The sequence below is a fragment of the Mesoplodon mirus genome (assembly GCF_964341445.2).
Source record: "Mesoplodon mirus genome assembly, chromosome: 12".
In the NCBI taxonomy this organism is placed as follows: Eukaryota; Metazoa; Chordata; class Mammalia; order Artiodactyla; family Ziphiidae; genus Mesoplodon; species Mesoplodon mirus.
Window position 1 is genome coordinate 74168262 of NC_138988.1, and position 27489 is coordinate 74195750.

General features: G+C 47.8%; 1 protein-coding gene across 3 annotated transcripts; it reads left to right on the forward strand.

Moving 5' to 3' along the window:
* Window positions 1-400: 400 nt before the first annotated feature.
* On the forward strand, window positions 401-26960 carry TAF8 (TATA-box binding protein associated factor 8). Of its 3 annotated transcripts, none has more exons than XM_082638007.1 (9): window positions 401-450; window positions 1226-1382; window positions 3717-3815; window positions 4159-4221; window positions 5595-5719; window positions 7982-8129; window positions 9630-9772; window positions 16750-16889; window positions 17194-19207. In XM_082638007.1, the coding sequence occupies exons 1-9, from the start codon at window positions 406-408 to the stop codon at window positions 17204-17206; spliced, it is 933 nt and encodes a 310-aa protein (XP_082494133.1). In that variant the 5' UTR covers window positions 401-405; the 3' UTR covers window positions 17207-19207. The 3 variants fall into 3 exon arrangements, with proteins under 3 accessions (XP_082494133.1, XP_082494132.1, XP_082494134.1); XM_082638006.1 differs by having other exon boundaries at window positions 17651-19207; XM_082638008.1 differs by lacking the exons at window positions 16750-16889; window positions 17194-19207 and adding an exon at window positions 26087-26960.
* Window positions 26961-27489: the final 529 nt, after the last annotated feature.

Sequence of the window (27489 nt, forward strand, 5' to 3'; positions counted from 1 at the left end):
TTTCCCTAAATTTCCCGCTCAGAAGAATCACCTGGAGGTTTTAAGAATACAGAATCCCAGACCCTCCCCTAGAGAGTAAATGATGAGGACCCAGCGGGACCCAGGCAGAGGTTGCTATCAAGCACCTTTGGAGTGTTCCAGGGATGTGCTTTTTACGAAAAGCGACTTCACTTCAAAATAGGTGTAAAACCGAGAGCTCATTTTCCTGGCCACTTCCGGGGCTTACTGAACGCACCGCTCACAAAAGGCAAAGTGAGCGGGCTTACCCAACACACCCTCCCGACCCCGCTGGGCCTAGGAAAGCCCAGAGGGGCGCGTGTCGCCCCGCCCCCTAGCCGCTCCTCCCCGCCCCGTGACTACAAGCCCCATCCTGCCCTGCGCTCATGCACATTACGCCAGAGCAAGATGGCCGACGCGGCGGCCACTGCCGGGGCTGGCAGCTCCGGAACGGTAAGGGCGGGAGGCGCGGGGCCGAAGCCGAGAGAGTCGGGACATTCTGTAACTTTCCCCTAGCCTGGGCTACAATCTTATACCCAGAAATCCAGCCCCACCATGAGCTCTGAGTGGAGGAGGGTCTTTCAAGCCGTACGTGACCCTCTTCTCGAGACTCGGCGGTTGCCTCCTGAGTTGGTGGACCTGTATACTGATTGGCCCGTTCTCTGTTGGGGGTTGGGAGCCCGGAACACCTCCTGATTGGTGCAACAAGGCCGCTTTCGCCCTCTTATTGGCTCGCCAAAGTTGGGAGGGATTCCCGTTTCAAAATACTTCCTACTTGTAGGTCCTCTACTTAGCATCATGTGTTGTTTGTTGTTTTAATTTTCCTCGTTAGCAAAATGGTGTGGAGATGGGAGGAACAAGAGAGAGGTCACTTTTTTCTGGGAGATGGATATGAGTTCAATCCCATCGTGCGTGTTTCTTCAGTTATATATTCTGATAATCTGCTAAAATAGAAAGTAGAAAACAGCTGTTTTGTTATTGGAATTGTAAGTATTAGGTAGGCAGAAAGGCTGTCTCCGAATTTAGAGCCCCCGGTGTGCTCAGTTATTACTCATTTGGCCAAGAGCTGTAAGTCTAAACATCAGGGACTACCACATCTTATTAAGCGCTAATAAATAAGTATTTAGCAAAAGAACCTTTGCTTGCCATTGGCAGTATGTGAACTCTGTGATTGCATCCTTGTCCTCTGGATGAAAACGTTTTCTCTTTCTGGGCTGCTGATTCACAGAGATCGGGAAGTAAACAGTCCACTAATCCTGCTGATAACTACCATCTGGCCCGAAGGCGAACCCTGCAAGTGGTTGTGAGCTCCCTGCTGACAGAGGCAGGGTTTGAGAGTGCTGAGAAAGCATCTGTGGAAACATTGACAGAGATGCTGCAGAGCTGTAAGTACCAGGAAACAATAGGCCTTCTTCGAGTCAACCAGACATCTGTTCTGTGTCCTGCATTGTGATAGTGTTAGAGAGGATTTAAGAAAAAGAAGAACATTGTTAAGTGACTTACAGGCTTTAGAATCAGATAGACCTGGGTGTAGGTCATCACTCTGCCACCTACTAGCTTGGGTAAACCACTAAACCTCCTGCACCTCAATTGCCTCCTTTGTGAACAGGGATAATAATTTGTACCCCCTGGAGTTTTGAGTATAAGTGAGATGTATATGTAAAACAGTCAAAGCTGGGAACGTTGTAAGCGCTCGATGGCTTGTAGGTGCTGTTATTATTGCTGTTTGTTTTCTATGCTCAAAGAACTTACAGTTTCATTGGAGAGTCAGGATTAATTCCCATGAAATAGATGCCACACATTATATAATCAAATGCTATATTATGTGATACACAGAGTGAGGGTGAATAAGTTTTAGAAAATGGAAAAAAGAAAAAAACCCACTTTTCAAAGGAAGTATCTTGAGGTTTAGGAGCCTGGAACGGTCTCACATAGGCTTGTGCATGTACACTGTATTTCCCTCTTTGGGCCTTTGGAGGGGAGGGGAGGATGGAATGAGGGTTGTGGGTATTTAAGGTGTTTGAGAGCGGAATCAACCCTATGAATGGAAGTGAGAAAGGTTTAGGCAGAGAGAGAAATTGAACTGCAGTACAGGCCAAACAAAGAATTGGCCAACTCAGTGGGGCGCTCTGGAGCAATTATTGCCCATCAGAGTATCTGACATCAGTCCCCCAAAGCCCTGCCTTTGTAGTCTGGTCTTGATCAGTCACTAGATGTGGGCTGTCCCAGGAAGGGCGTGATCTGGATTGAGGTGACTCTCTGCAGCTGATGTTTGGAACTTCAAAATACCCAATGTTTTCCTAAAGCAGCCATCTCAAACCCCGTTAGACTCTTAAATATTGAGGACCCCAAGGAATTTTGTATACATGGGCTTTATATAGAGAGATTTTTGTCACATTAGAAAATAAAACTGAGAACATTTTAAAACATAAGAATGCACAAGCACACATTCCATTATCCAGCAGAGCCATGATGTCGTCATAGGTGACATAGCCTCTGGAAAACTGCATGAGAGATTGTGACTAAAAAAGTCAAAAGATGTCTCATTTTATTATGAAAATGGTTTTGACCTGTGGCCCCATCCCAGAAAAAGGCTCTTTTGTATGTAAAATTCAGCACAATTTCAGAATTTTCCTGGAGCTGCCCATCCACTTCTGAAACCCACTCATGGAGCCCAGCTTCATGCTTCCCCTTTCCCCTGAAGGAGTTTAGCATGGCTGAAAAGAGGTTCAGCTTCAGGTAGAAAAAACAAAAACTTGACAACCAGATAATAAGACCTTTTTTTTTTTTTTGGTGGCACAATGTACATATCAAAATTACCATTTTAATTATTTTTCAGTGTACAATTCAGTAGTGTTAAATATACTCACAATGTTGTACAACCATCAACATTATCCATTTCCAGAACTTTTTCATCATTCTAAACAGAAACTGTATCCATAAACAGTAACTCCCCATTCCTCATTCCTCCCAGCTCCTGGTAACCCCTAATCAATTTTTTTTGTCTCTATGAATTTTTTTTTTAAATAAATTTTATTTATTTATTTATTTATTTGGCTGCGTTGGGTTTTTGTTTCTGTGCGAGGGCTTTCTCTAGTTGCAGCGAGCAGGGGCCACTCTTCATCGTGGTGCGCGGGGCTCTCACTGTTGTGGCCTCTCCTGTTGCGGAGCGCAGGCTTCAGATGCGCAGGCTCAGTAGTTGTGGCTCATGGGCCCAGTTGCTCCGCGGCATGTGGGATCTTCCCAGACCAGGGTTCGAACCTGTGTCCCCTGCATTGGCCGGCAGATTCTCAACCACTGCGCCACCAGGGAAGCCCTGAATTTTTTTTTTCTAGATAACTCATATAAGTGGAATCTTAAAATATTTGACTGTCTGGCTTATTTCATTAGCATGATGTTTTCAACGTTTATTCATGTTGTAGCTTGTATCAGAATGTCATTCCTTTTGAAAGCTGAATAATATTCCATTATATGGATAGACCGCATTTTATGTATCCATTCCTCTGTGGATGGACGCTGGGTTATTTCTACCTTTTGTCCACTGTGAATAGTGCTGCTATGAACATGGATACTCAAGTAGTGCTACACTCCGTCCGAGTCCCTGTTTTCCTTTCACTTGGGTGGACACCTAGGAGTGGAATTGCTGGCTCATATGGCAATTCTGTGTTTAACTGTTTGGGAACTGAGAGTAAGACTTTCTGCCTTTGATCCTTTCCTAGACATTTCAGAAATTGGGAGGAGCGCCAAGTCTTACTGTGAGCACACAGCCAGGACACAGCCCACACTGTCAGATATTGTGGTCACCCTTGTCGAGATGGGTGAGTACACCTCCGGTTTCTGTTTCTTCAGTGCAGCTGAGTTGGAGGCATGAGAGAGAGAGAGAGGAGTCCCCAGGAGGCAGCCCCCTCTGCTGAGCATTCTTAAATCCCCTCATTCGTCTCCTGGTTTGCTTTTAGCTTGAGAGAGTTATCAAAAGAGGGTTCCTCTGAACCCCTTTAAGAGGCCTCCTAACTCCCTCTCGCAAATTCTGGTGGAGCTTCTTTTGAGTGGCAGCAAAGCTCTTGAGTTGGGAGTTTGAACTATTTCACCACAGTATTACTTCCCCTTCCATGTTCAGTATCCAGTGGTCTGGGCAGTGATTTTTGTTCTCCTGTTTCTTAGGTTTCAATGTGGACACTCTCCCTGCTTATGCAAAACGGTCTCAGAGGATGGTCATCACTGCCCGTAAGTGACTCTGAGCTGAGGTACTCAGGAGTGCTCAGTTAATGCTGGTGGAATGAATTGATTGACTAGGGCAGGGATTGGTGTGTAGCTACTGCCTCGTTGCAGGCTCCCTTCCATCATCTGGGGCTACCTACCATGTAATCGTTATTTGGGCTAGTCGGATTAGGATGTGAAGTTCAGTCACCAGAAAGGTAAACCATCTCGATGCTACTTGAAAAATGGGAGAGTGCTTGTTCTTCCTTAGATCAAGGGTCAGTAAACTATGGCCTATAGGCCTAAGGTGGTCCACCTCCTGTTTTGTAAATAAACTTTTATTGGTACACAGCCATGTTTACTTATTATCTATGGTTGTTTTCATGCAATAATGGCAGAGTTAAGCAGTTGTGACAGGCTGCACAGCTTGCAAAACCTAAAATATTTACTTCCTGTCCTTTATACAAAAAGTCTGATGATCTCTGCCTTAGATACACTGAGTGCCATAAACTCAGTTGATTGGAGTAACTAGTTTGGGTTTGCAGGACCTGGGGAGAATTCACTAGATTTTTTTTTTATCACTCTTTTCAGGCTGGCATCTTTTTTTTTTTTGGCTGCATTGGGTCTTTGTTACTGTGCACGGGCTTTCTCTAGTTGCGGCGAGCGGGGGCTACTTTCGTTGTGGTGCACGGGCTTCTCATTGCGGTGGCTTCTCTTGCTGTGGAGCACGGGTTCTACGCGCGCGCGGGCTTCATTAGTTGCAGCACAACATGGGCTCAGTCGTTGTGGCTCGCGGGCTCTAGAGCGCAGGCTCAGTAGTTGTGGTGCCCGGGCTTAGTTGCTCCACGGCATGTGGGATCTTCCCGGACCAGGGGTAGAACCTGCGTCCCCTACATTGGCAGGTGGGTTCTTAACCACTGCACCACCAGGGAAGTCCAGCTGACATCGTTTTAAGATGCTCCTCTCAAAGTGGCAGTGAAAGGTGCCATTTTCAGCCCTTCTTGCTTTTATTGGCCCTCACTTAACTTACCCTGGCTCAGTGTCTGTCTTTGTTACCTGGGTTCTTGAAAGGAGTTAGCAGCCCACCTAATTTCCTTAGGTCCTCAACCTGCTCTTTATGTAGTTAGCTTGTCTCAGCCCCCCACTCAACGACCTAAGAGGCGTGCAGTCAAGATTGTTGTAGATGGGAATGTCACCCCAGGTCATGCCGTGCCGGGCATTGTTGGGGGGCGGAGGTACCTTTTCAGGTCCTCAGGCCATTAAAGGCCTTTTATTGGTAGAAGTACGAAGTGCCTGTTGCATAGAACATTGAGGTCCAGCATTTACTTTGAGAAAAGGAGGGTGTGGGTAGAGACGCAAGGCCTTGGGTGGAAGAGTAACCGCCGGTGACTCTGTTGCAGCTCCAGTGACCAATCAGCCGGTGACCCCCAAGGCCCTCACTGCAGGACAGAACCGACCCCACCCGCCACACATCCCCAGCCATTTTCCCGAGTTCCCCGACCCCCACACCTACATCAAAACTCCGGTGAGTGACAAGGCCACCCTGGGGGCTGTGACTGATGCAAAAGCAGACTCCATTCTACTGGCTGTCAGACTGGAGTCCAGAAGTTTGTTGGTCACAGGGTAGTTCAGAACTCAGAATGTCTTTCCTCACTGGAAAACAATTTGGCAAAGGAGAATTATCTTCTCCAGTTTGCTGGCAAAAATATAGTTAAAAAATAAACTGAAACTGGCACCGTTTTGCCTGTCCCAGCCAAACACAGAAGTACCTAGCCACGTAGAGAAAAGACACATTCCACAAAATGCTGGTAGTAATTCTTGGTGGGATTATAGGTAACTGTTGTTTTGTGTGTGCTTTTCTGGGTTTTCCAAATTTTCCATAATAGGTAAGAGTTATTTTTGAAATCAGGGAAAGAGTTACTTAAAACATACTTGGGGGAATTCCCTGGCAGTCCAGTGGTTAGGACTCCGTGCTTTCACTGCTGAGGGCCTGGGTTCAATCCCTGGTCTGGGAACTAAGATCCCACAAGCTGCATGGTGTGGCTCCCCCAAAAAAAACAAAAAATAAAACTCGGTAATATGAAATGGAACTTACCATAACTGTGAGCTCTGGGTCTGTATGGGACAAGTCTAGTTGTCCTCCTTAGTTCAGATGTCTTCCGAACATGTCCTCCGTGTTCCAGTTTGCCTTCTAGCAATTTCACCTTCCTTTGGGAAGGTACAGTGTGCATAAGAGTCCCCAGAGGCTCTTCTACTCGCTTCCTGTGTCCCCGCCTCCACACTGCGTCCCGGTGCAAATATGGCCACGATGCAGGGTTGGGGCAAGTCCTCCAGGAGATTTTTCCACACCTCAGGATACGGGGGGAAAGGAGCAGGTGGTCAGCCACCATTGCAACACAGCCATTGCTCTTGACCAGGATTTTCTGTATTAGTGTCCTAGAGCTGCTGTAACAAAGTGCCACAAACTCGGTGCCTTAGAACAACAGAAATGTATTATCTTGTAGTTCCAGAGGCTGGAAGTCCAAAATCAAGGTGTCGGCAGGCTCCCTGTGAAACCTTTGCCCAGCCTCAGGTGGTTTCTAGGCAGTTCGTGGCGCCCCTTGACTTGTAGATGCATCACTCCAGTCTTCCTCTTCACACGGCCCTCTCTCTGTATCTCCGTCTTCACGTGGCCATTTCTTACAAGGACACCAGTCATATCGGATTCTTACCACCCTACTCATATGACATCATGTTAACTGATTACATCTTGCAATGACCCTATTTCCAAATGAGATCATATTCTGGGGTCCTGGGGGTTAGGCCTTCCACACATCTTTTTTTTAGGGGGCTATAATTCAACCCACAGCAGTCTCTAACTCTTTTGTAGCATATCTCTGTTAGTACAGTATTAAGCACATGCTTCAGTATTTGTTTGCTCATTTACGTGAATGTTATAATGTAACACGGTACTAAAACAATGTACGTTGAAAGATCATCTGACCCTTATTAAAGGTTCAGGAAACTGATGCTCCTTTTTAGTGGCAGCCACGTTATAGCCTCAGCTTTTGTATTTTTTGAAATCTTGGTTTAATATTTGGTGGAATACGAAGTAGGAGGTCTGGTTCTAAGTTCAGTTTATTTTGATACTTTAACAGTTCTCATAGTTGAAAAAGGTACAGTACAAAGATAGGTAGGATCTTAGGCTGCCCTTAATAAATCATAAAACTAATTTTTTTCATTCTCATCTACCAATTATTTGAAGACTTACGTTAAAAATTTCCTATTAAATTTCCAACTTTTTAAATGTCAAACAGTTGTCTTAAAAATAATTGTAAGATCTTGCATTTTAATGTTTTTAACCAGCGTGTTCAGAATCCTGTTAAATTCTTCATCTCGGGAAGATTTTAAACATGTCAGAAAGTTCTATTGTCATGTTACACTGAGCGCCCCTGGGTGGTCCCCGGCAGGGCTTCCCCGGCAGGTGTGTGGGGCTGGAATTCCCACTCTCCCTTCAGGATGTGTCTCTTATGCCTGAGTCCAGCTGTCGCTGGAGCTAAATGAAGGCCCGGGATCAATCACATAAATGTAAATGTTTGTATATTTCTTAACTTTTAAGGTTCAAAGTAAATGTTAATCATAGTTATATTGGTTCTTTCTGCCCTTCCTCTGCCCTTGGGGATCTCAGCTCTCAGTGACGTAGGGGTCATTTAAAGGGTGGGAGGACAGAGCAACAGCAAGGCAGGAACCCTAGGAGAGCAGTGTAGTCATTGGTATTTCTCTAGTGTCTTTGCTGTTCTCCCTTTAGACGTACCGTGAGCCTGTGTCGGACTATCAGGTCCTGCGGGAGAAGGCCGCGTCCCAGAGACGAGATGTGGAGCGGGCACTCACCCGTTTTATGGCCAAGACCGGCGAGACCCAGAGTCTTTTCAAAGATGACGTCAGCACGTTTCCCTGTGAGTGTCTCCCCTCTGTGGACCCTGGCTTGTCCTTTGAGATCATCGCCCCATCTTCCCTCTCTCTCAGTGTCGTTGGAAGAAACGAATAAGCTTTGTCCTTGTCTTGGGTGGAATTTGTTCTTCATTTCTGGCTCCTTTTTCTAGGTCTTAAGGGCCCGTCCCTAACTGATGACTCCAAAACAGTAATGGCCTCTGTTGGGATTGGGCACTTGAAGTGCACTGAGTTGAGGTTACCTCGAGGGTGACTGAGCCCCAGGCATCAGAGAGGCTCATTTAGCAGAAGGGGCAGCCCTGGTGGTAGAAGGACCCTGGTGTCGGGGGCAGGGCAGTTAAAGAACCTCTGCTAGGCTTTGCCTTCACTACGTCCTCTCACAGGACTCACCATATAATTTCTCATCTCGGCACTATCGTTTCACTGTGTGACCATGTTCCTTCCTCTCCACAGGCCTCAGTGTTTCCAAAGGGGAGTGAGGGAGATTGGTTTAGATGATTCATTCAGTCAGCAAGTTCCTGTTGGATTCTCGCTGTGTGCCTTGCCCTGGAACCCCAGCGGCTAAGTTATTAAGTCCAGACACTGTGCTACTCACTTTCCCTACGTTATCTCATGAACTCCTCGAGTGAGCCTCTGAGTTAGGAACTGTTACTTCCACCATTCCAGGAGCCAAGGCGTATAGAGAAGAGAAATGAAGTAATTTGCCCAAGGTCACACGGAGAGTAGATAGCATTCAAACCTAGCTCTTTCTGTCTGCAGGACTCCACATCTGAGCCATTTTAAAAATAATCTTAGAGTGTCTCCTGATAATGACATTCTACCATGGAAGTATGCACAGAGACTTTCTTTCTTTTTTATTTATTTATTTGCTTATTTATTTATTTACTTATTTATTTATGTACTTATTTATTATTTATGTATTTATGTATTTATTTATTTATTTATTTATTTAATGATTTCTCCTACTCAGCCTCGGTGCTTTTTGGAGGAATTGGGTCACTCATTTACCTGAAGTGCCCTCTAGCTCAGTGGATATACTTCCATGCAGAGAGTTTTCAAGTCCGCTATCAAGACTTGAGTCCTTCAGGTTGAAGGGATCCATATCCCTGCTCTACTAATGAGGCTGGGGGGTTAACTGACCTTGGGTATAAGATCACTAAGCTGATGCTTTGCTAGGATTCAGCCCCAGTTCTCTCTGATTTTAGTGGTACTTGGTAAAAGTAGGCTGTGAAGTCATATTGCCCGAGTTCAAATCCCACTCCACCACTTCCGGTGTGCTTGAGGAGGTCACGTAACCTCTCCGGGCCTCAGGTTCCCCATCTGTAAAATGGGGTTGGTAATTGTACTTACTTAATAGGGTGGAGGCGAGAATTAAAGATAACATGTAAAGCCTGTAGGACACTGCCTGGCCTGTGGTAAGTGCTCGAGCGTGTTAGCCATCACTGTCATTCGCTGCTGCTCGCTGATCTGTCATAACGCTCTTGGCCTCTCTTCCAATCCCCCAGTGATTGCTGCCAGGCCTTTCACCATCCCCTACCTGACCGCTCTTCTTCCGTCTGAGCTGGAGATGCAACAAATGGAGGAGACGGATTCCTCGGAGCAGGATGAGCAGACAGACACAGAGAACCTCCCTCTTCACATCAGCACGGTGGGTCCTGCCTTCTGCCCGCTTCAGCATGCCCCCCGCCGTAGCCCGTGCTGCTCTCTGCCTATCACCCTGGGGATTGGACAGGACCTACCTCAGTTCTCTGGCGCCATGTTAGGGACTTGCATGATAGGCCCGTGGTGATCCAATTGCAGCACGATCTCTAGCTCGAGGGATAAGTCTGTGTCCTGGGGATCCATTCATTCATTCAACAAATATTGAATGAGCACCTGCCAGAGTCAGGCAGGTGCCAGGTGCTAGGGAATTAGCAGGAGGCAAAATAGGCAAAATGTCCTGCCCTCGTGGAGCTAAGGAAAAGTGAGAAATTAGGAGATGGGAGTAGGTATGAGCCTGGGGGATGTGGTATTAGATTGGGTGACTGAGAAGGTGACAGGTGAGTAAAGACCCGAAGGGAACAAGGCTCGCATGTATCTGGGAGTAGAGCGTTCCCCACAGAGGGAACAGCAGACGCGAAGGCCCTGAGGTGGGTGCTGTTGTGCTGAGGAATGGCAAGGCCATCAGGGTGGCCAGTGTGGCATGAGCAAAAGGGGGGAGGAGAGCAGGGCACGAGGTCAGAGAGCTCCTGGGGAAGTCAGGTCTTAACGGTACCTAAGCACTTGGGCTTTTTGTCAGTACGATGGGAGCCCCTGGACATGCTGAGCAGAGGAGGGTCTCAGGATCGGTGAGGTTGCTGGGTCGAGGGTGAGGGCAGAAGCAGACCGGTCGGGAGGCTGGTGCAAGAAGCTGAGAGATGGTGGTAGAGGTGAAGACACAGGTAGATTATTTGGTCAGATTCTAGATGATTTTCGGAGCAGAAGCGACTGATGGAGTGGATGTGAGAGAAAGAGAGTCAAAGATAAATGCAAGGGTTTTTTCTTGAACAACAGGCAAGATGGACGTGCCCTCAGCCAAGACAGGCGAGACGGTTGGGTGGAACAGGTGTAGGGGGGAAGCCAGGAGTAGAGGTTTACACGAGGTAAGTTTGAGATGCTTATTAGACATATGGGTGGTGGGGTCAGGTAGGAAGGTGGATAGGCGCATTGGAGTTCAAGGAGCTTTTGGGCTCAGGAGATGAAAACCTGGGAGTCCTCGGCATGTAGATAGTGTTTAAACCACGAGACCAGGTGAGTGCCTAGGGGGCGAGTGAGGATAAAATAGAGAAGAGGTGCCAGGACTGAGCCCTGGGGCTCTGCGCTGTTCAGAGGGTGAGGAGATGAGGAACCGGCCGAGAAGATGGAGAAGGCACAGCGGGAAAGGTGGTGGAACTGGGCGGGGTGGGGGTGGGGGTGGTCTGCGGCGTCCCGGAGGCCAAGGGAAGAAAGTGTTTCAGGGAGAAGAGAGTGACCAGCTGTGTCTGAAGCTGCAGTTAGTTCCAGTCATGTGAGGACTGAGATGTTGCCCATTAGATTTGGCAACAGGCATGTAGTTTGTGACCTTGACAATGGCAATTTCAGGAAGAATGAGAGCAAGTGAATTCAAAGAGAAAGAGAAGAGAGGAACTGGAGTCGGTGAGTGTGGACTTGTGTTGTCCGTTACAGTGGCCAGTAGCCACATGTGGCTATTTAAGTCTAAATTGATGTAAATTAAATAAAACGAAAAAATGCAGTTCCTTGGTCACACCAGCCACATTTCAGTGGCCACGTGTGGCTCGTGGCTACCCTACTGGGCAACGCAGATATGAACAGTTAAATCATCACAGAAAGTTCCATTAATGTAGACCATGGTTTCAAGGAATTTTGCTGTGAAGGGAAGGAGAGAAAATGGAGCGGTAACTAAAGGGGAAGAATTAAGGAGGTCAGAGAGGTATTTTGTTTTTTATTTGTTTTTTATTTTTAAATTTTATGTATTGATTTTTTTAGCTGCACCTTGCAGCTTGGGGGATCTTAGTTCCCCAACCAGGGATCAAATGTGGACCCCCCCACGGTGGAAACATGGAGTCCTCACCACCAGACCACCAGGGATGTCCCTTATTTGTTTTTTAAGATAAAAGAAATAACAGGATGTTTGTATGCTGATGAAAATGATCTGGTAATGTTGATGCAGGAGAGAAAAACATTTTGGAATGATGATCTTTGGTAAGGGAGAAGGCATGGGATTTTGTGCCCATAAGGAGGGGTTAGCCTTATTGTGGACATTTCAGAGCCAGGATAGGAGATAAAATGTGTGGGCACAAAGACAAAGGTCGGGTGGGAGGTGTGCTCGTTGAAACTGGTGGGTGTTCTTTTCTGGTTACGATGTATTGTACTCGGCAAGTAAGAGGATAAGACCCACTCTTGTTCATGCATCAGGGGAGAAAGAGCCAAGTGCCAAGTAGAGTCACAGACCTGCTGAAGCTCTAATGCCTTTAAAGCTTACAGGACCCTAAGAGTCAGGTTACCACATTTATCCATCCTTTAAGGCTGGCCCTGGCTTTTAAGCAAGGGATGGCTCAGTGGTTGTAGCTGGACTGAGGGTTCCTCGTGTTCTCTGAGGTGTGAGGCCCCAGGATGCAGGTGGAGAGTGCCAGTGCTGACTCTAGTATTTGCTGAAGGTCTCCCTTGCCTGAACACCCATTTCTTTAACGTTGAATTATTCCTTTCAGAATTAGGGCTGGGAGCCCATGGCTCTACACAGAACAGAGGAGCTTTGTTATTCTACACTTCTGTTTTGGACTCAGTTAACCTGGTCTGAGATATGGTGATTGTGTCACGGACTAAGATGAGGTTCACCTTATGAGAAGGCGAGTCTTCTAAACAAACGTCACCGTCCCTTTATAAGTACAAAGCAGCTAAAGGGCTTGCAGATGTGTTATCTAAAACTCCGGGTAATGTAATGACATAGGTGAGGTCATGGCGGTGAGTGAATCGTGGCTGAAAGGATGCCAGGAACTGCCTGAGGACTCCTGGATACCCAGAGGCCAAGCCAGACAGGAAAGAGTAGAAAGACCTGAGCCTCGGAGTCAGACGGGCCTGGCCTCAGATCCAGACCAGGGTACTTTCCAGCTCAGTGACTTTGGTCGCATGACCCAGCATCTGAGTCTGTTTCCTCACAAATACAAATAGGAGTAGGAACACCTCCCTCAAGGGGAAGTGAGGAGCCTGAGATAAAATGAGCTCATCCATATCGGGTGCCCGGCACATGGCAGCTCACGGCACCCACTGCCCCCCTCCCCCTGCCCCTGCTGTATGACCATATGCTCTTCTGTACAAGATAAATAAATAAAAAGACTTCAGGAAAAGGATTCCAGCAACAATTTATGACAGTCAGTGGGCTTGTTATTTCGTTGGACTGGCAAATACAATCATATGTTTAAGGCTCAGAATGTACGAAAAGATGTATGGTGACTGTCTTTCGCCTGTCCTTGTTCCCTGTCATCCATTTTCCCTCCTACAAAGCAACCAGTGTCACCAGTCTCTTGTGAATCTTCTAGAGATGTTTTTTTAACTGTTATCTTAAACACAAACAGTTTTCCCCTGGCTTGCTTTCTTTGTGGCCATATCTCGGTGGTCGTTGCCCGCCGTATGTGAGGAGCTGCTTCATCCCTCTGCATGGCTTCCTCCTGTTCCATCGTGTGGATTTAGTGAGCCAGTCCCCTGTGGATGTTTAGGTTGTTTTCTGTCTTTAGCATTTACAGACATTGTTATGGTAAGTTCAATAACTGGTGTTTTAAATTGTTCTTTTATCTATCAAGGTCACAGCTGTCAAGGACTGTTGCTAGGTAGTTACTTTGTTTAACTTGGTTCTGGTTACTCCATCTAGGAACATGAAGGGGCTATTCATTTTGTTTGTTTGTTTGTTTACTTACTTAACTTACTTACTTTACTTACTTAACACGCTGCGCAGCATGTGGGATCTTAGTTCCCTGACCAAGGATCAAACCTGCGGCCCCGGTAGTGGAAGCGTGGAGTCTTAACCACTGGACCGCCAGGGAAGTCCCAGGACTATTCATTTTAAATTGCTGTATCAGAGGATTATTTTCTCATACATTTCAACTAGCTGCCTTCTGCAGGCAATCCCAGTGTCTCAACTTTTACTCTTTTCTGAACGATGTACCATTCATGTACTCAGCAAGTATTTGTTTAGTACCTGGTAAGTGCCAGATACTGTTCTGAGTGCTTGGGACACATCAGTGGCCAGAACAAAGACAACAGCTGCATCTTGGGAGCCTGTGTGTTGGCAGTGGGGGAATGACCGTAGGCGTAATACGTAAATACATCACTATATAGTTTGTAAAAGACGAAAGTGCTACGGGGGGAAAACTGAGTAGGGGAGGATCCAGGGTAAAGGGTAGAGGTTTCAGTTTTAAATTGGGTGCTCAGGGTACACATCACAGAAAAGGTGACGTCTGAGCAGAGTCTTGAAGGAGGTGAGGGAGTGAGCCATGTGGATATCTGGGGAAGAGTGTCCTGGAAAGGGAACAGCCAGTGCAAAGGCCCTGGGGAATAGCACAAAGGAGAGTGGAGGTGTGACTGAGGAAGGTGGGGCCGGGGGAGGGGAGGGAGAGCTCAGATCAGGCAGGGCCTTGTGAGCAATTTTAAGAACTGTCTTTTCATTGGATGAAGTGGGAGTCCTGGGAGGGTGTGGGGCAGAGGAGAGGCAGGTCTGAACTTCTCCAAGGAGCACTGGCTGCGCTGGTGAGAATGGGACAGGCAGAGGAGGGACTGTGGCGGGAGGCCAGTTAGGAGGCCGTTGTCCATCCGGGTAAGAGACACTGGTAGGTCCTACCAGGGGGATCGCGGTAGAGATAGTGGAAGTGGTCAGATTCTGCCTGTATTTGGAAGATAAGGCCAAGAAGTTTTCCCAACAGATTGGCTGTGGGATGCCAGAGATAGCAAGCAAGCAAGCAGGAGTGACTGCAGAGTTTTGGGCTTGGATAGCTGGGAGGACAGGACGGGAAGACAGTGGGAGAAGCTGTTTGTGCTCGGGGTTTAGTTCTGGGCACGTTGAATTTGAGATGCCTACTTGACCGCCACGTGGAGATGGCACGTGGTTGAGCGACAGTGGCCGTGGAGGCCTGGAGGTCAAGGGAGAGGTGAGGGCTGGGGAGGTTCAAGTGGGGGATGCTGCCGTGGAAGTGGTGGTAGAAGCTGTGAGGCTGGATGCAGTCACCCAGGGCGCATGGGGTGCATGAAGGGGGTGCATGAGGAGCGTGCACACATGCCCTGAGTCTGGCCTTTCCTGGCCCAGGTCGCTCCTGACAGACCTTTCTACTCCCACCTTTTTTTACAAATCTCAGTCGTTTTAGTACTTTACTTCTTTAGTCTACTCCTCCTGTCCCTCCCCATCTCAAGGCTGCCTGTCCCCAAAGACAGCAAAGAAAGTGGCATTTCCAGAAGCTCTCCTTGGGAGTAGAGAAGCCTGTTGTCCCATGACTCATGCCCCAAGTCCTGGCCTCATGAGGCTTAGCGAGCTGAGTGGGGGGAGCCTCCAGCAGTGATCCCAGGGCACCCCTGACTGGGTCCCCTCCACCCTAATCATCTCAGGAAGCACTTAAGGCACAGTTGAACTTCCAGTAACTTTGAAGGTCGGGCGTTTCCTGTAGAGAGATGAGAGGAGGGAGGTAGGGGTGAGCTACGAAACCGAGCCGTTAAGAACTTCAGAAAGGTCGGAGCCCAGTATCCAAGGCAGGTCTCGGTGTGGTCAGACGTTGTGTCCGGCACCTAGTCTGGCACGCGCCAGCCAGGCTGATCTTGGGGTACTCGCTTTCAAGAGAGCCTTCAGGAGGTCCACAACGACTCTAGTGGCACCGGACTGAGTGTTGGAGAGGGAAGGCACAGGGGCCCTGGATGATCTGGGTCTCTGGGGAGAACAGGGCTGACGGGCAGTGAGAGGGCACGCAGCCGAACCTCAGAGTCATTGCTTTCTTCAGTCTCATTGAGCCCAGACTGGCACCGCCGTCCTAGGCCAGTGGTCCCTATGGAAGAACCTGCCATCTGTCCACTGTCCCCCTGTCTTCTGACAGCATAATCTCCTGGTTGAGGTCAAGTCCTCTTTTGCCTCAAGTTACAGAACGGGAATCCCAGTGACAGAACCATTGGTCTGTCACCAGGGGGCGCAGCCCAACCAGCTGCTTCTGGTCCCTTACAGCCCCTTGGGCCTGAGCTGCTTCGTGTGATTTTTACCCCCTTCGCCTGCAGCTTCTGCTCATTTTAAAGAACTTGAAAAATAGAATAGAGTGTAAAAAAGGAAAGGAGAATCAATCACCCATATTTCCAGAAGCCGTCTGTAAAACTTCAACATATTACTGTTTTCTATGTCTACATCCCATTGTGATTTTAAAAAAATCTTTAACTGAGATCATATTGAATATATCCAAACTTATAAGCTCTTCTCCAAAATCACTTTCCTCAAAAAACGAACAGCAAAAGGCCTGATCCACAGGCTGCAGATGGAGATTTTGCATGATGTTCCTGTGTTGGTGCCTGCAGGTGTTGCTTTGCCTTCATGGGAGCTCTCAGGGCTTGAGCAGTTTCTGGCCTCTGCTGGGATATGATCATTTGTACCATGTTGCAAGTACCAGATATTTGAGAATTTGCGGGAAAATCGATTATGATTTGCATGAGCTTTGGTCCAGGGGGTGCCCACGCACATGATTTGTTTCAGTCCTGTACCTCTCAGTCCTGCAGGGCATCGGGAGCCACTTCTCTTTTTCTTTGTCTCCGCACAGGCTGGGCTTCCTCCCTGAGGCGTCTAAATGGTAGCCCCTGACTCTGCCCCTCCCAGTTCTCTGTTCCTTCTCACTCCTGTCCCTGCCTTCTGAAGAGGTTCAGGGTCTCGTGTTTTGTGCTCCACTGTGTCAAAGCTGGTGCTCGCCGTCCTCTGATAGCAGCCGCTACCTGGCCTCCTTTCGTCTGAGGCAGAGAGAGGCACATTAGCCAAAAGGTGGTGCTTGGGCTTCTAATTTCTCAATGAAAGGGATGCTAACAGTCGTTCTTACCGTGGGCATGATCTCTTTCCTTATGCCATTTGGTATTTTGCTTTATTTCGGCTTTTGCTCAAAGGATGATTCTGGAGCCGAGAAGGAGAACACCTCTATCCTGCAGCAGAACCCTTCCTTATCGGGGAGCCGGAACGGGGAGGAGAACATCATCGATAATCCCTATCTTCGGCCTGTGAAGAAACCCAAGATCCGCAGGAAGAAGTGAGTTGGAGGCCAGGGTGCAGAGAGGCCTCCCTGGCCGACCGAGGTGGTCTTCTCTGCTCCTTGGCAGAAAAGAGAGGCTCACCGGTGGTTCTGAACCTTGGGGAGAGCTAGTCTGGTGAGAGGGGAATGTTGTCCCCTTTCCTCTCCGTCCTCATCTCCCGCATGTACCTTTTGTTGCATGGAGGTTGAGCATCCTGCAGCCCAGGGACCAACCCTCACAGCCCAGCAGTTGTTCCCCCGCAAGCAGGAGAGCAGCTGGGGCCCCCACCAGGCGGGCTCCATGGATTCCTCTTCTTTCTAGGTCCCTCTCATGAGCTGAGAAGGAAGCCTGCCTTGTAGAGAGACGCGGATGCCACCCTCCTGGGGGAGTTAAAGCCACTCGAGGGAAGAAGAGGGTGGCCGCCTCGGGGATAAGCCGAGGCTCTAGGGTGTGACCGGGCATGATTTTAATAGCAAACTCTCTATTAAGATTACCTGTTTTCACTGGATGTTTGGGTTGACGAAGATACGATGGTAACAGTGAGGCTTTTTAAATCAACCGGGCCATACCGTGGGGCACAGGAGCAGCCAGTGACTTCGTTTATAATCATGGAACTTGATTCCTTGAAACCTGGGAGACCAGGGAAGGTGGCAGAAAAGAAAGGACTGTTTGCCTGCTTTGCTCACTGCCAGAAAGACTGTTTGCTTAGTTTGTATTTCAGGATATCTTGACCCCTTTTGTTGACTGACAATTTGTGGCATCTATTTTATCGTCCTAGAACCTCCTTACTTCTCACCTCACCTGGGCTCCACGTGCCCTGTAGAGCTGATCGAAGGTGACTTTCCCTCCTTTAACATGTTGGAAACAAGAGGCCCACCCATCGCAGCCTCAGTCTGGGGCCGGCAGGAGTCAGGAGGCATAAGCAGATGCGTGTGGAGTAGAATGAAAGGCAGTACTGACTCTCATCAGCATCTGATGAAAGCTCCCTAAAGCAGGGCAGCGCCCTCTCCTGAGGGGTTTATCGTTTACTGTCCCTCTGTGGAGCGTGTGCTTGGGAACAACCAAGTTCTACCCCATCCTGGAAAAAGAGATTTTCTTTGACAAGAGCCTACGTCAGTGGATATATTACACTGTGACTTGATGGAGGAATCACTGGTTTTATGCAGTAGGAAAAGGATTTGCTGGGGGTGGGAGGTGGCGGGGATGAGATTTTGAAGGCCGGGCTTAGCCTTATGTTCTGAAAGCTGAGAAACCTGTTCGGTCTGCTGAAAGTTGGCGTGGATGGAAGGCCACGTGCCCACCTTATGGCAGAAGTGGGCCAAGAAGAGCCTGCAGGTCTGAATCTGTCCAGCCTCTTTGCCTCTTTATCCTTGATGTGCCCTACAAACCAAAAAAGAAAGATGCTGGGCAAGCTGATACCTTTTGACTGTTCTCCAAAGGAAGAGGTTTTAAAACCAAGTTGGAGGAAGAGAAATGCCAGTGACACCTGGAGGTTAACACAGGGTAAAGGAGGAGATCCTGGGTTAGTGTCCTAAGGTCCGTACTGAGCTCTCCTGATACTCGGCTTCCACAGTCAGCTCTTAACCTTCTGTCCTCTTGGTGAATTTGAAAACTCGAAAAACCTAGTGACTTGACAGCAGGCTCCATGTTCCTCTGGCCTCACTGTTCTCTAAGCATTTCATCCCACTGGCTGGAAGGAAAGTGCTGCTCGTCAGCACCTCAAGAGAGGATACTGAGTGAGAAAATCGGATTCCCCAGCTCTGGACCAAATAAGAGTTTTTCCGGTTTGTAGTGACCTGAAACTCTTCCAGTTGAAAGTAGCCAGATCGGGCCTGTGCTGACCCCCTTTGAGCTTGTCATTTGGCTGTTGGTGATTCTTGGCCTGTTGAGTTTAAATATAGTTCCAGGTTTGAGCCATGGCAGATGCAGGGCTGAAACTTTCCTGGCTTGCTGTTCTCACCCGCTCCCGGGAGCAGTCATCCCAGCAATTCCTCCTGCTACTATCCCAAACAAGCACCTGTTGAGTGCTGTAACACTAAGGGATGAGGTGGGATTTGGAAAAGAATTGCGCTTTCTGCTGTTGAGATTTCAGAGGCCTTGCTGCTGTAATTCTGTTCTGCATGAGACACTGGGAGATGGTCGGACAACCTGAAACATTGACCTGACTATCGTGTAAAAACTGTGGATAATCCTCAATGGATATTTATAAGTTTTTATTTTTTATAACTTTGGGGGAATCATGGAGGGAAAAAGTAGTCAACAGAACCAGATTAAGCATGTGATTTATGAGCTCTTAATAAAAGGTCATAATAAAAACTTTGTAAATGAAACAGAATTATAAGCTTTGAACTTAATTTGTATGCAAATGTTATAGCAGTGAGTAAAGCTGTATACCAATAAGTAAGGCTTAGCCCTTATGTTGGACAGAGTACCCTTTTCAACTGTCTAAAACTTTTTTTATTTGGGAAGTCTGCAAACACAAAACTAGGGAGGAAAGTATATATACTTTCCCTATGTATTCTTCACCCAGCTTCAACACCTATCAACATCTTTTCTGTTTCATCTATTTCTTCTACTTTTTTTCTCTTATTTTTTATTCCTAGAGTATATTTTAAAACAAATCTAAGAGCTATGTCATGTAATCTGTAAATATATTGTTATGCATCTGATAGACTTTTTAAAGGTGTTTTGTTGTGGTTTTTTTTTTGCGGTACGCGGGCCTCTCACTGCCGTGGCCTCTCCTGTTGCAGAGCACAGGCTCCAGACGCGCAGGCCCAGCAGCCATGGCCCACGGGCCCAGCAGCTCCACGGCATGTGGGATCCTCCCAGACCGGGGCACGAACCCGTGTCCCCTGCATCGGCAGGCGGATTCTCAACCACTGCGCCACCAGGGAAGCCCTTTAAAGGTTTTTTGAGGTAATTATAGATTGTGGATGTTGCAAAAAAAAAAAAAAAGTTCAGGGAGGTCCCATGTACCCTTCACCCAGTTCCTTCATTGGTAGCATCTTGAATAACTAGTATAATATCAAAGCTAGGAAAACGACATTGGTACAATCCACAGGGCTTATTCAGATTCCACCATTTCATGTGTGTGTGTGTGTAGTTCTATGCAATTTTGTCACGTGTAGATTCACAGTCAAGGTATAGAACATTGTGAGGGGGAGGGATAAATTGGGAGATTGAGACATATACACACTATACTATATATAAAATAGGTAACTAATTAAGGCCTACTGTATATAGCACAGGGAACTCTACTCAATACTCTGTAATGACCTATATGGGAAAAGAATCTTAAAAAGAGTGGATATATGTATATGTATAACTGATTCACTTTACAGCAGAAACTAACACAACATTGTAGGGACTTCCCTGGTGATCCAGTGGTTAAGAATCCGCCTTCCAATGCAGGGGATGTGGGTTTGATCCCTGGTCGGGGAACTAGAATCACACATGCTGCGGGGCAACTAAGCGCATGCACCACAATTACTGAGCTCGCACGCCTCAACGAGAGAGCCTGCGTGCCACAAACTACAGAGCCCATGCGCCCTGGAGCCTGCACACCACAACTAGAGAGAAACCTGCACACCACAATGAAGAGCCCGCACTGCAATGAAAGATCCCATGTGCTGCAACTAAGACCCGACGCAGTCAATAAAATAAATATTTTTATAAAAGAACAATGTAGCAGATAAACTTATTTAAAAAAAAACTAACATTGTAAATCAACTATACTCCAATAAAAATTAAAATATATATAGAACATTTCCATAACCACAAGGTTCCTTCATGCTGTCTTCTTATAACCACATCCACCTCTCACCTCTTCCCCATCCCTACCCCCTGGCAGCCACTGCTCTGTTCTCCATCTCTATAATTTTATTTTTAAAATATTATGTAAATGGAAGCAAAGTTTGTGACCTTTTGAAGTTGCCTTTTTCACTTGGCATAAGCGAGTGAGAGCCATCCAGGTGGTTGTGTGTGTCTGTAGTTCCTTCTTTTTATTGCTGAGTAGTATCCCAAGTATGGATGTACCACGTCTGTTTAACCATTCACACAAGGAGGGACATCTAGGCTGTTTCCAGTTTGGGGCTATTACGAATAAAGCAGCTATAGACATCTGTGTATAGGTGTTTATGTAAACGTAAGTTTTCATTTCTTTGGAATAAATGCCCGAGAATGCAACTGCTGGGTCCTGTGGTAACTGTGTGTTTCATTTTAAAGGAAACGGAAACTCTCTCCCGGGGTGGCTGAACCAGTTTGCGTTCCTGCTAGTACTGTACGAGTGAGCCAGTTTCTCCACATCTTCGCCAACGCGTGGTGTTACCGTTTTTTTTTATTTTTTAATTTTAGCCATGCTGATAGGTGTGTGGTAATACTCATTGTGATCTTAATTTGCGTCTCCCTCATGGCTAGATGTTAAACATCTTTTTTTCTTGGCTGTGTTGGGTTTTCGTTGCCACGCACGGGCTTTCTCTAATTGCAGCGAGCGGGGGCTGCTCTTCCCTGATGTGCGTGGGCTTCTCATTGTAGTGGCTTCTCATTGTGGTGGCTTCTCATTGCGGAGCATGGGCCCTAGAGCACACAGGCTTCAGTAGTTGTGGCACGCAGGATCAGTAGTTGTGGCGCACGGGCTTAGTTGCTCTGCAGCAATGTGGGATCCTCCTCAGCCAGGGATTGAACCCGTGTCCCTTGCACTGGCAGGCAGATTCTCAACCACTGCGCCACCAGTGAAGTCCCTAGATGTTAAACTTCTTTTCATGTGCTTTTTTGCTGTCTGTGTATCCTCTTTGGTTAATTATCCATTTAAATCTTTTGTCCATTTTCTAACTGGATTGCTTCTTTGTTTTTAGATTTCTTTATATATTCTAGATATAAGAACTTTGTCAGGCGTGTGGTTTGCACATACTTTCTCTACAAGCTGGTCTTTTCATTATCTTCACAGGGATCTTTTGCAGAGCAATAGTTTCTAATTTTGATGAAATCCAATTTATTTTTTCTTTTATGGACTGTATTTTTGGGTTGAGCCCTACGTCCTGCAGATCTTTCTCTGTATTTTTTCTAATATTTTTATAGATGTATCTTTTATGTTTTAGGCCTTGATCTAGTTTGAGTAATTTTTTTTTAAGGTTTTGGGGTTTTGTTGGTTTGGATTGGTTTGGGTTTTTTTGGCCAAGCTGCTTGAGGGATCTTAGTTCCCTGACCAGGGATTGAACCCGGGCCCCTGCAGTGGAAGCATGGAGTCCAGGACCACCAGGGAATTCCCTTGAGTAAATTTTTTTATAAGGTTGGGGTTTAGGTTGAGTTCACTATTTTGCCTGAGGATGTCCAATTGATCCAGCACCCTTGATCAAAAGTTACCCTTCGGGCTTCCCTGGTGGCGCAGTGGTTGAGAGTCTACCTGCCGATGCAGGGGACACGGGTTTGTGCCCCGGTCCGGGAAGATCCCACATGCTGCGGAGCGGCTGGGCCCGTGAGCCATGGCCGCTGAGCCTGCGCGTCCGGAGCCTGTGCTCCACAACGGGAGAGGCCACAGCAGTGAAGGCCCGCGTACCACAAAAAAAAAAAAAAAAAAAAAAAAAAAAGTGACCCTTCTTCCATTGAACGATGTTTGTACGTTTGTCAAAAATTAGGTTTTTGTATGGGGGCGTATTTATGTGGGTTGATTAAGACTTTCTTTTTTTAACATAATCACCATATCAATATCACACTTAACAAATGAACAGTGATTTTATAACATCCCCTAGTATCCAGTTCATATTCAGATTTTTCCAGTTGTCTCAAAGATGTTTTTATTTTATTTTTTAATAATTGGCTGGTTTGAATCAGGATCAAAATAAGATCCACACATTGCACTGGGTTTTCACATCTCCTAAGTGTACAGCAGTCCCTCCCAGCTCTGGCCTGGGGATGAGGATGCCCCTTTCCTTTGTTTCTAACCACGAGGCAGTTAAAAGGTGATGAGTGCAGTTAACTGAAACACCAGTAACAAAGTGGCCTGGCTTCGGGGGCAGGGAGCCGGGGTGGGGGACAAGTGTAAAAGGAACTGGCTTTTCTGGGCTTTGTTTTTGTGGAATCCTGAAGTTGCTCAACTTAGAGGCATGTGGTTCAATAAAACAAGACTCGGTGTCATTTGTACTTGTGGCCTGACCACAGCCTATCAGCTGTGAGATCTAGGGCAAATCCCTAAGCATCCAAACCAGTTTCCATAAAATGAATACTGATGATACCTCATCAGGAGGATTTAATGAGAACGTCTGTACCTGTGCCTTATAAACGCCAACGTTATTCCATTGCCAGACTTCTCTTTTTTCTTTTCTGTTGTTTTTAAAATTATACACAAGCTAATACTAATTGAGAATTGAGTCACTGTCCTAAGTGTCTTACAGATATTGACTCATTTAATCCTCACGATTACCTCCATGTTCTTACTGTCCCCACTTGCAGTTGAAGACCTGGAGACCCAGGAGTTCAGAAACACCTCAGTCCGCTTGGCTGCTGAGGAGCAGAACTGCGGTCCTGCCCCCAGGCATCCTGCTCAGGTCCATGCTTTTTACCTTTCACACTCTTGCTTCGAGATCGCATGATTCTGTTCCTCAAAGGCATTGACACTACTTTGTGCAGAGTGGCTTCCACCCGCACACCCACACGGTCTCTGGGAAGGGAGCTAGAAACGGAACCAGTTACAGAGAGAGTGATGGTGAGGCTGCTAATCACTGTTATTCATTCCTTGAAGGGTTTTGCGTGGTTTATGAATAATGACTCTGTAGCAATGGCTCATCTTCCTATAAGCTCCACCTTGGTCCCCCGACCCCCAGCCCCGCACTAGGACTTGTACTTCATCCCTACTGCTCTCCACGCAACTTCCAAACTGCCCAACCCGGCTTTCCAGGTCCTCTACCAATTCACTGTTTCTTTTGGATAACTCATATATCTTTCCTTCATCTGACAAGTATGGATCTGGTGCCTTCTATGTATGTCAGGAACTGTGCCAAGCTCTAAGGATACCATAGTGAACAAGACAGACATGGCCCCTGCCCCCAGGGAATCCATTCTAGTCGGAAGACATACAAAGAAAACAAAGAGCAAAATCACCAGACTCTGAAGCGCTAAGAAGGACAGAAACAGAGGTGTTCATGCCTCGAGGGGAGGCGGCATCCTCATCCCCACCGCCTCCTGTGCCTGCATTTGTGCGCTGCCTCCCCATCGCCTCCTAAACTCTTGCCTGTCCTTCCAGCCTCTACATCCTCTCTCCAGATGACCTCAGTCCCTCCCTTCTTCATTCACTCATCCGACAAGTACTTATTGAGCTACTGTGTGCAGGCGCCGAGTCAGACGTTGGGATGCAGCAGAGGATAACTAAGCCACTATATTCTCTGTCCTTCTGGTCTCTTTGGGGGCCAGACAGCTCACAAACCATAGGCATGTAATGGGTGGTGAATTGGGGGCCTGAAAGAAAAGCCACAGTATATTCAAGCTGGGTAATTTGAGGAAAGTTTAATAAAGGGATCACCTCCAAAGGTGTGGGCGAGGTATAGGGGAGCACAGCGTAGGTAGCCAGACCTGGGTGAGTGAGAGGGAGGGGAGGGAGCAGTTACTAGAACCTGGAGAGAAGCCGAGGTGAGACCCTTCTGCTAAGAGCTGAGGCTGTGGCCATTGAGGGGCCAGTGGGTGGCAGCCACCCTGCAGGGAAAGAGCCAGTCCGGGGATTAACGCCCTGGCCTCCTGCCCCCTCCCACCTTCCAGGATCTTGCCTGTTCTCTGCTGAACGGAAGCCAGAGGGCGTGGGGCCTGTCCCTGCAGGCAGAGCGGCCAGCCTACCAGGGCCCTGCGCAGGGTGGAGAAGTGGTGAGTGAGCGGATGTGGAGGGGCAGGTGAAAGGGGCTGGGTACTGAAAGGGTGCCATTTTAGAAAGGGTGGGGAAGGAGAGCTGTTGGAGCAGGGCCCCGCGTGCATCGATGGGACCAGCTGCATGGAAAAGCATTCCAGGGAGAGGGAAGAGCCAGCACAGGAGCTCTGAGGCAGGGTGTGGGCTGCTGGACCCTGGAGAGCGGTGGGAGAGGGGGCCGGGGGGGAGCAGGGCCCAGTCAGTGCAGAGCCTCCTGGGCCTGCGTCAGGGCTTTAGGTGCTATTCAGAGAGAGATGGGTAGCCAGGGAGTGACGGCAGTTGACTTAGCTTATCAAAGGGTCATTCGGGCTCCTGGGTGGCATTCTGGCCGGAGGGACACGAGAGACACCATTTCTCTTCAGTAATTTTCACGTAGTCTGGCACTTAGCAAACATGATGGAACTGGGGGGAGGTGAGTCTCCTCAGTGAGTTGGAAGTGGGGGGAAGTGAGTTTCCTCCTCTCCCCCCAGGAGAGCCAACAAGGCCGAGAGTGACTACTACCTGCAGACAGACCTGTATCAGTACCAAGGGGAGAGGAGGAAACACAAACACACGGGTAACTCCCTCCCCCTGGGGTGTTCGTCAGGGAGACAGATAAACACTGGAACCTGTTTAACACCACTTACCAAGACAGAGGAACCACTGTCAATAGAAGGTCGAGTTGAGGACTTTAGGACTTGAGGACTTGAGGGATAAAGGCTGTGCTGAGGTCTGAATGGGGAGTGGTGAGCAAGTGAAGCTTCTGAAAGAGGTGAGTAAGGACAGGGGAGGGCGGAGATGGCTTGAGGGAAGGCGGGAGGGCAGGTGACCCAGCGGCTGCCCCAGCACAGCCCCTGAGGCCCCTGTGCCCTCCTGTTGTGGTTTTCTCTTGTGAGGCTACTTTGGTGTCAGCGGTCACCAGCTTTCTCCTTGTAAAGATGGCGGAAGTCCCCTCCGTGGCATTGGCCCTCAGGTTGAACCCCCGCTGGGCAGGTTGGGTTTTGGAGCGCGTCTGCCGGCTCTGTACCAGGGTTGCCCCAGGAAAGGGGTCGTTTGAACTGGTGGGGTCCAGGGCTGGAAGGGGCCCTGCCCCAGCTCCTTTACCCAGGTGAGTTGCTGATGATCTGAGAAGCTTTTAAATAGAAGGGCCGGGATCCTCAGAGGCTCTAAGAAGTGTTTGTATGGGGACAAGAGGAATGACCTGAGCCTTGTCAGTTATTTGTCATCACGAAAGAGCCCTGGGGCCCCAAATTTTAATGGTATTTCTTTTGGATTTTGTTAGGCGTCCATTTATGAATTTTCTTCAGCCACTGATAGTGGGGTCTATCATTCTTCTGTTTTACTCAGGCTCGTACTGAAACAAGTTTCTAATTCTCTGAACATCACCTGACAGTGCCTGGGTACAAGTGGGGAGCAGCTGGCCTGAGGATAAAGATTTCCCATGGGCACTCTCACTCCTGGAATCAAGTTCAAGGTATTTTTCTTCCTCTTGGAGCAGGGGGCTCACCGTCATCTCCATTTTATTACGTTTTTTTTTCCTACTTTACTAAAAAGTTATTTAATTTTGGGCTTCCCTGGTGGCGCAGTGGTTGAGAGTCCGCCTGCCGATGCAGGGGACACAGGTTCGTGCCCCGGTCCGGGAAGATCCCACATGTCGCGGAGCGGCTGGGCCCATGAGCCATGGCCGCTGGGCCTGTGCATCCGGAGCCTGTGCTCCGCAAAGGGAGAGGCCACAGCAGTGAGAGGCCTGCATACCGCAAAAAAAAAAAAAAAAAAAAATTTATTTAATTTTGAATAGATAATATATGTACACAGTATAACATTTAAAAGACAGAAAAAGATATAAGTAATAACTAAGCATCCCCCTCCTCCCCTCTCTCCCAGACTCTCAGTTCTCCTCCTTGGAGGCCTCCAGTATGTTGATATCAATATTATCTTATGTATTTTTCCAGAAATAGTCTATGCATTAAACACAAATGCCTGTATATACTTTCTTCCCTTTTTATATAATGGTAGATACTATCCATGTTTAACTATCCATGTATAAACTATCCATGTTTTGTTTTTGTTTTTTTTTTTTTGCGGTACGCGGGCCTCTCACTGCTGTGGCCTCTCCCGTTGCGGAGCACAGGCTCCGGACGCGCAGGCTCAGCGGCCATGGCTCACGGGCCCAGCCGCTCCGCGGCATGTGGGATCCTCCCGGACCGAGGCACGAGCCCATATCCCCCGCATCGGCAGGCGGATTCTCAACCACTGCGCCACCGGGGAAGCCCTATCCATGTTTTTTATTTCCCACTTCTGAGTATATTTGGTGATAGTTCCATGCTAATAATAAAAAGCTTCTTCTTTCTGTTTTATGGCTGCATCGTGTCCCATTGTATGGCTTTACTGTAGCTTATTTATTTAACCTGCTCCCGGTGGATGGACACTTAGGTAGTTTCCAGCCTTCTGTTCTTTCAAGTGTCGATGCGATGAGTGGCTTTGTGCCTCTGTGATTTCACTGCATGTGCCTACTAACTGGACAGATGTGCAGGCAGGTGTGCCTTCCAGAGCCTCTTTCCACCCCCATGCTCAGACATCTCTGACCACCTTCACCAAAGCCTGCTCCCTAGTAGTCATCACGCTGGGAGTCCTTCAAAGTAAAAGCAGCTGAGGGACCAGGCTCTAAAGCCAGATTACAGGGTTTCTCAACCTCAGTACTACTGACATTTTGGGCTGGCTTTGCTTGTTGTAGGACATTTGGTAGTAAT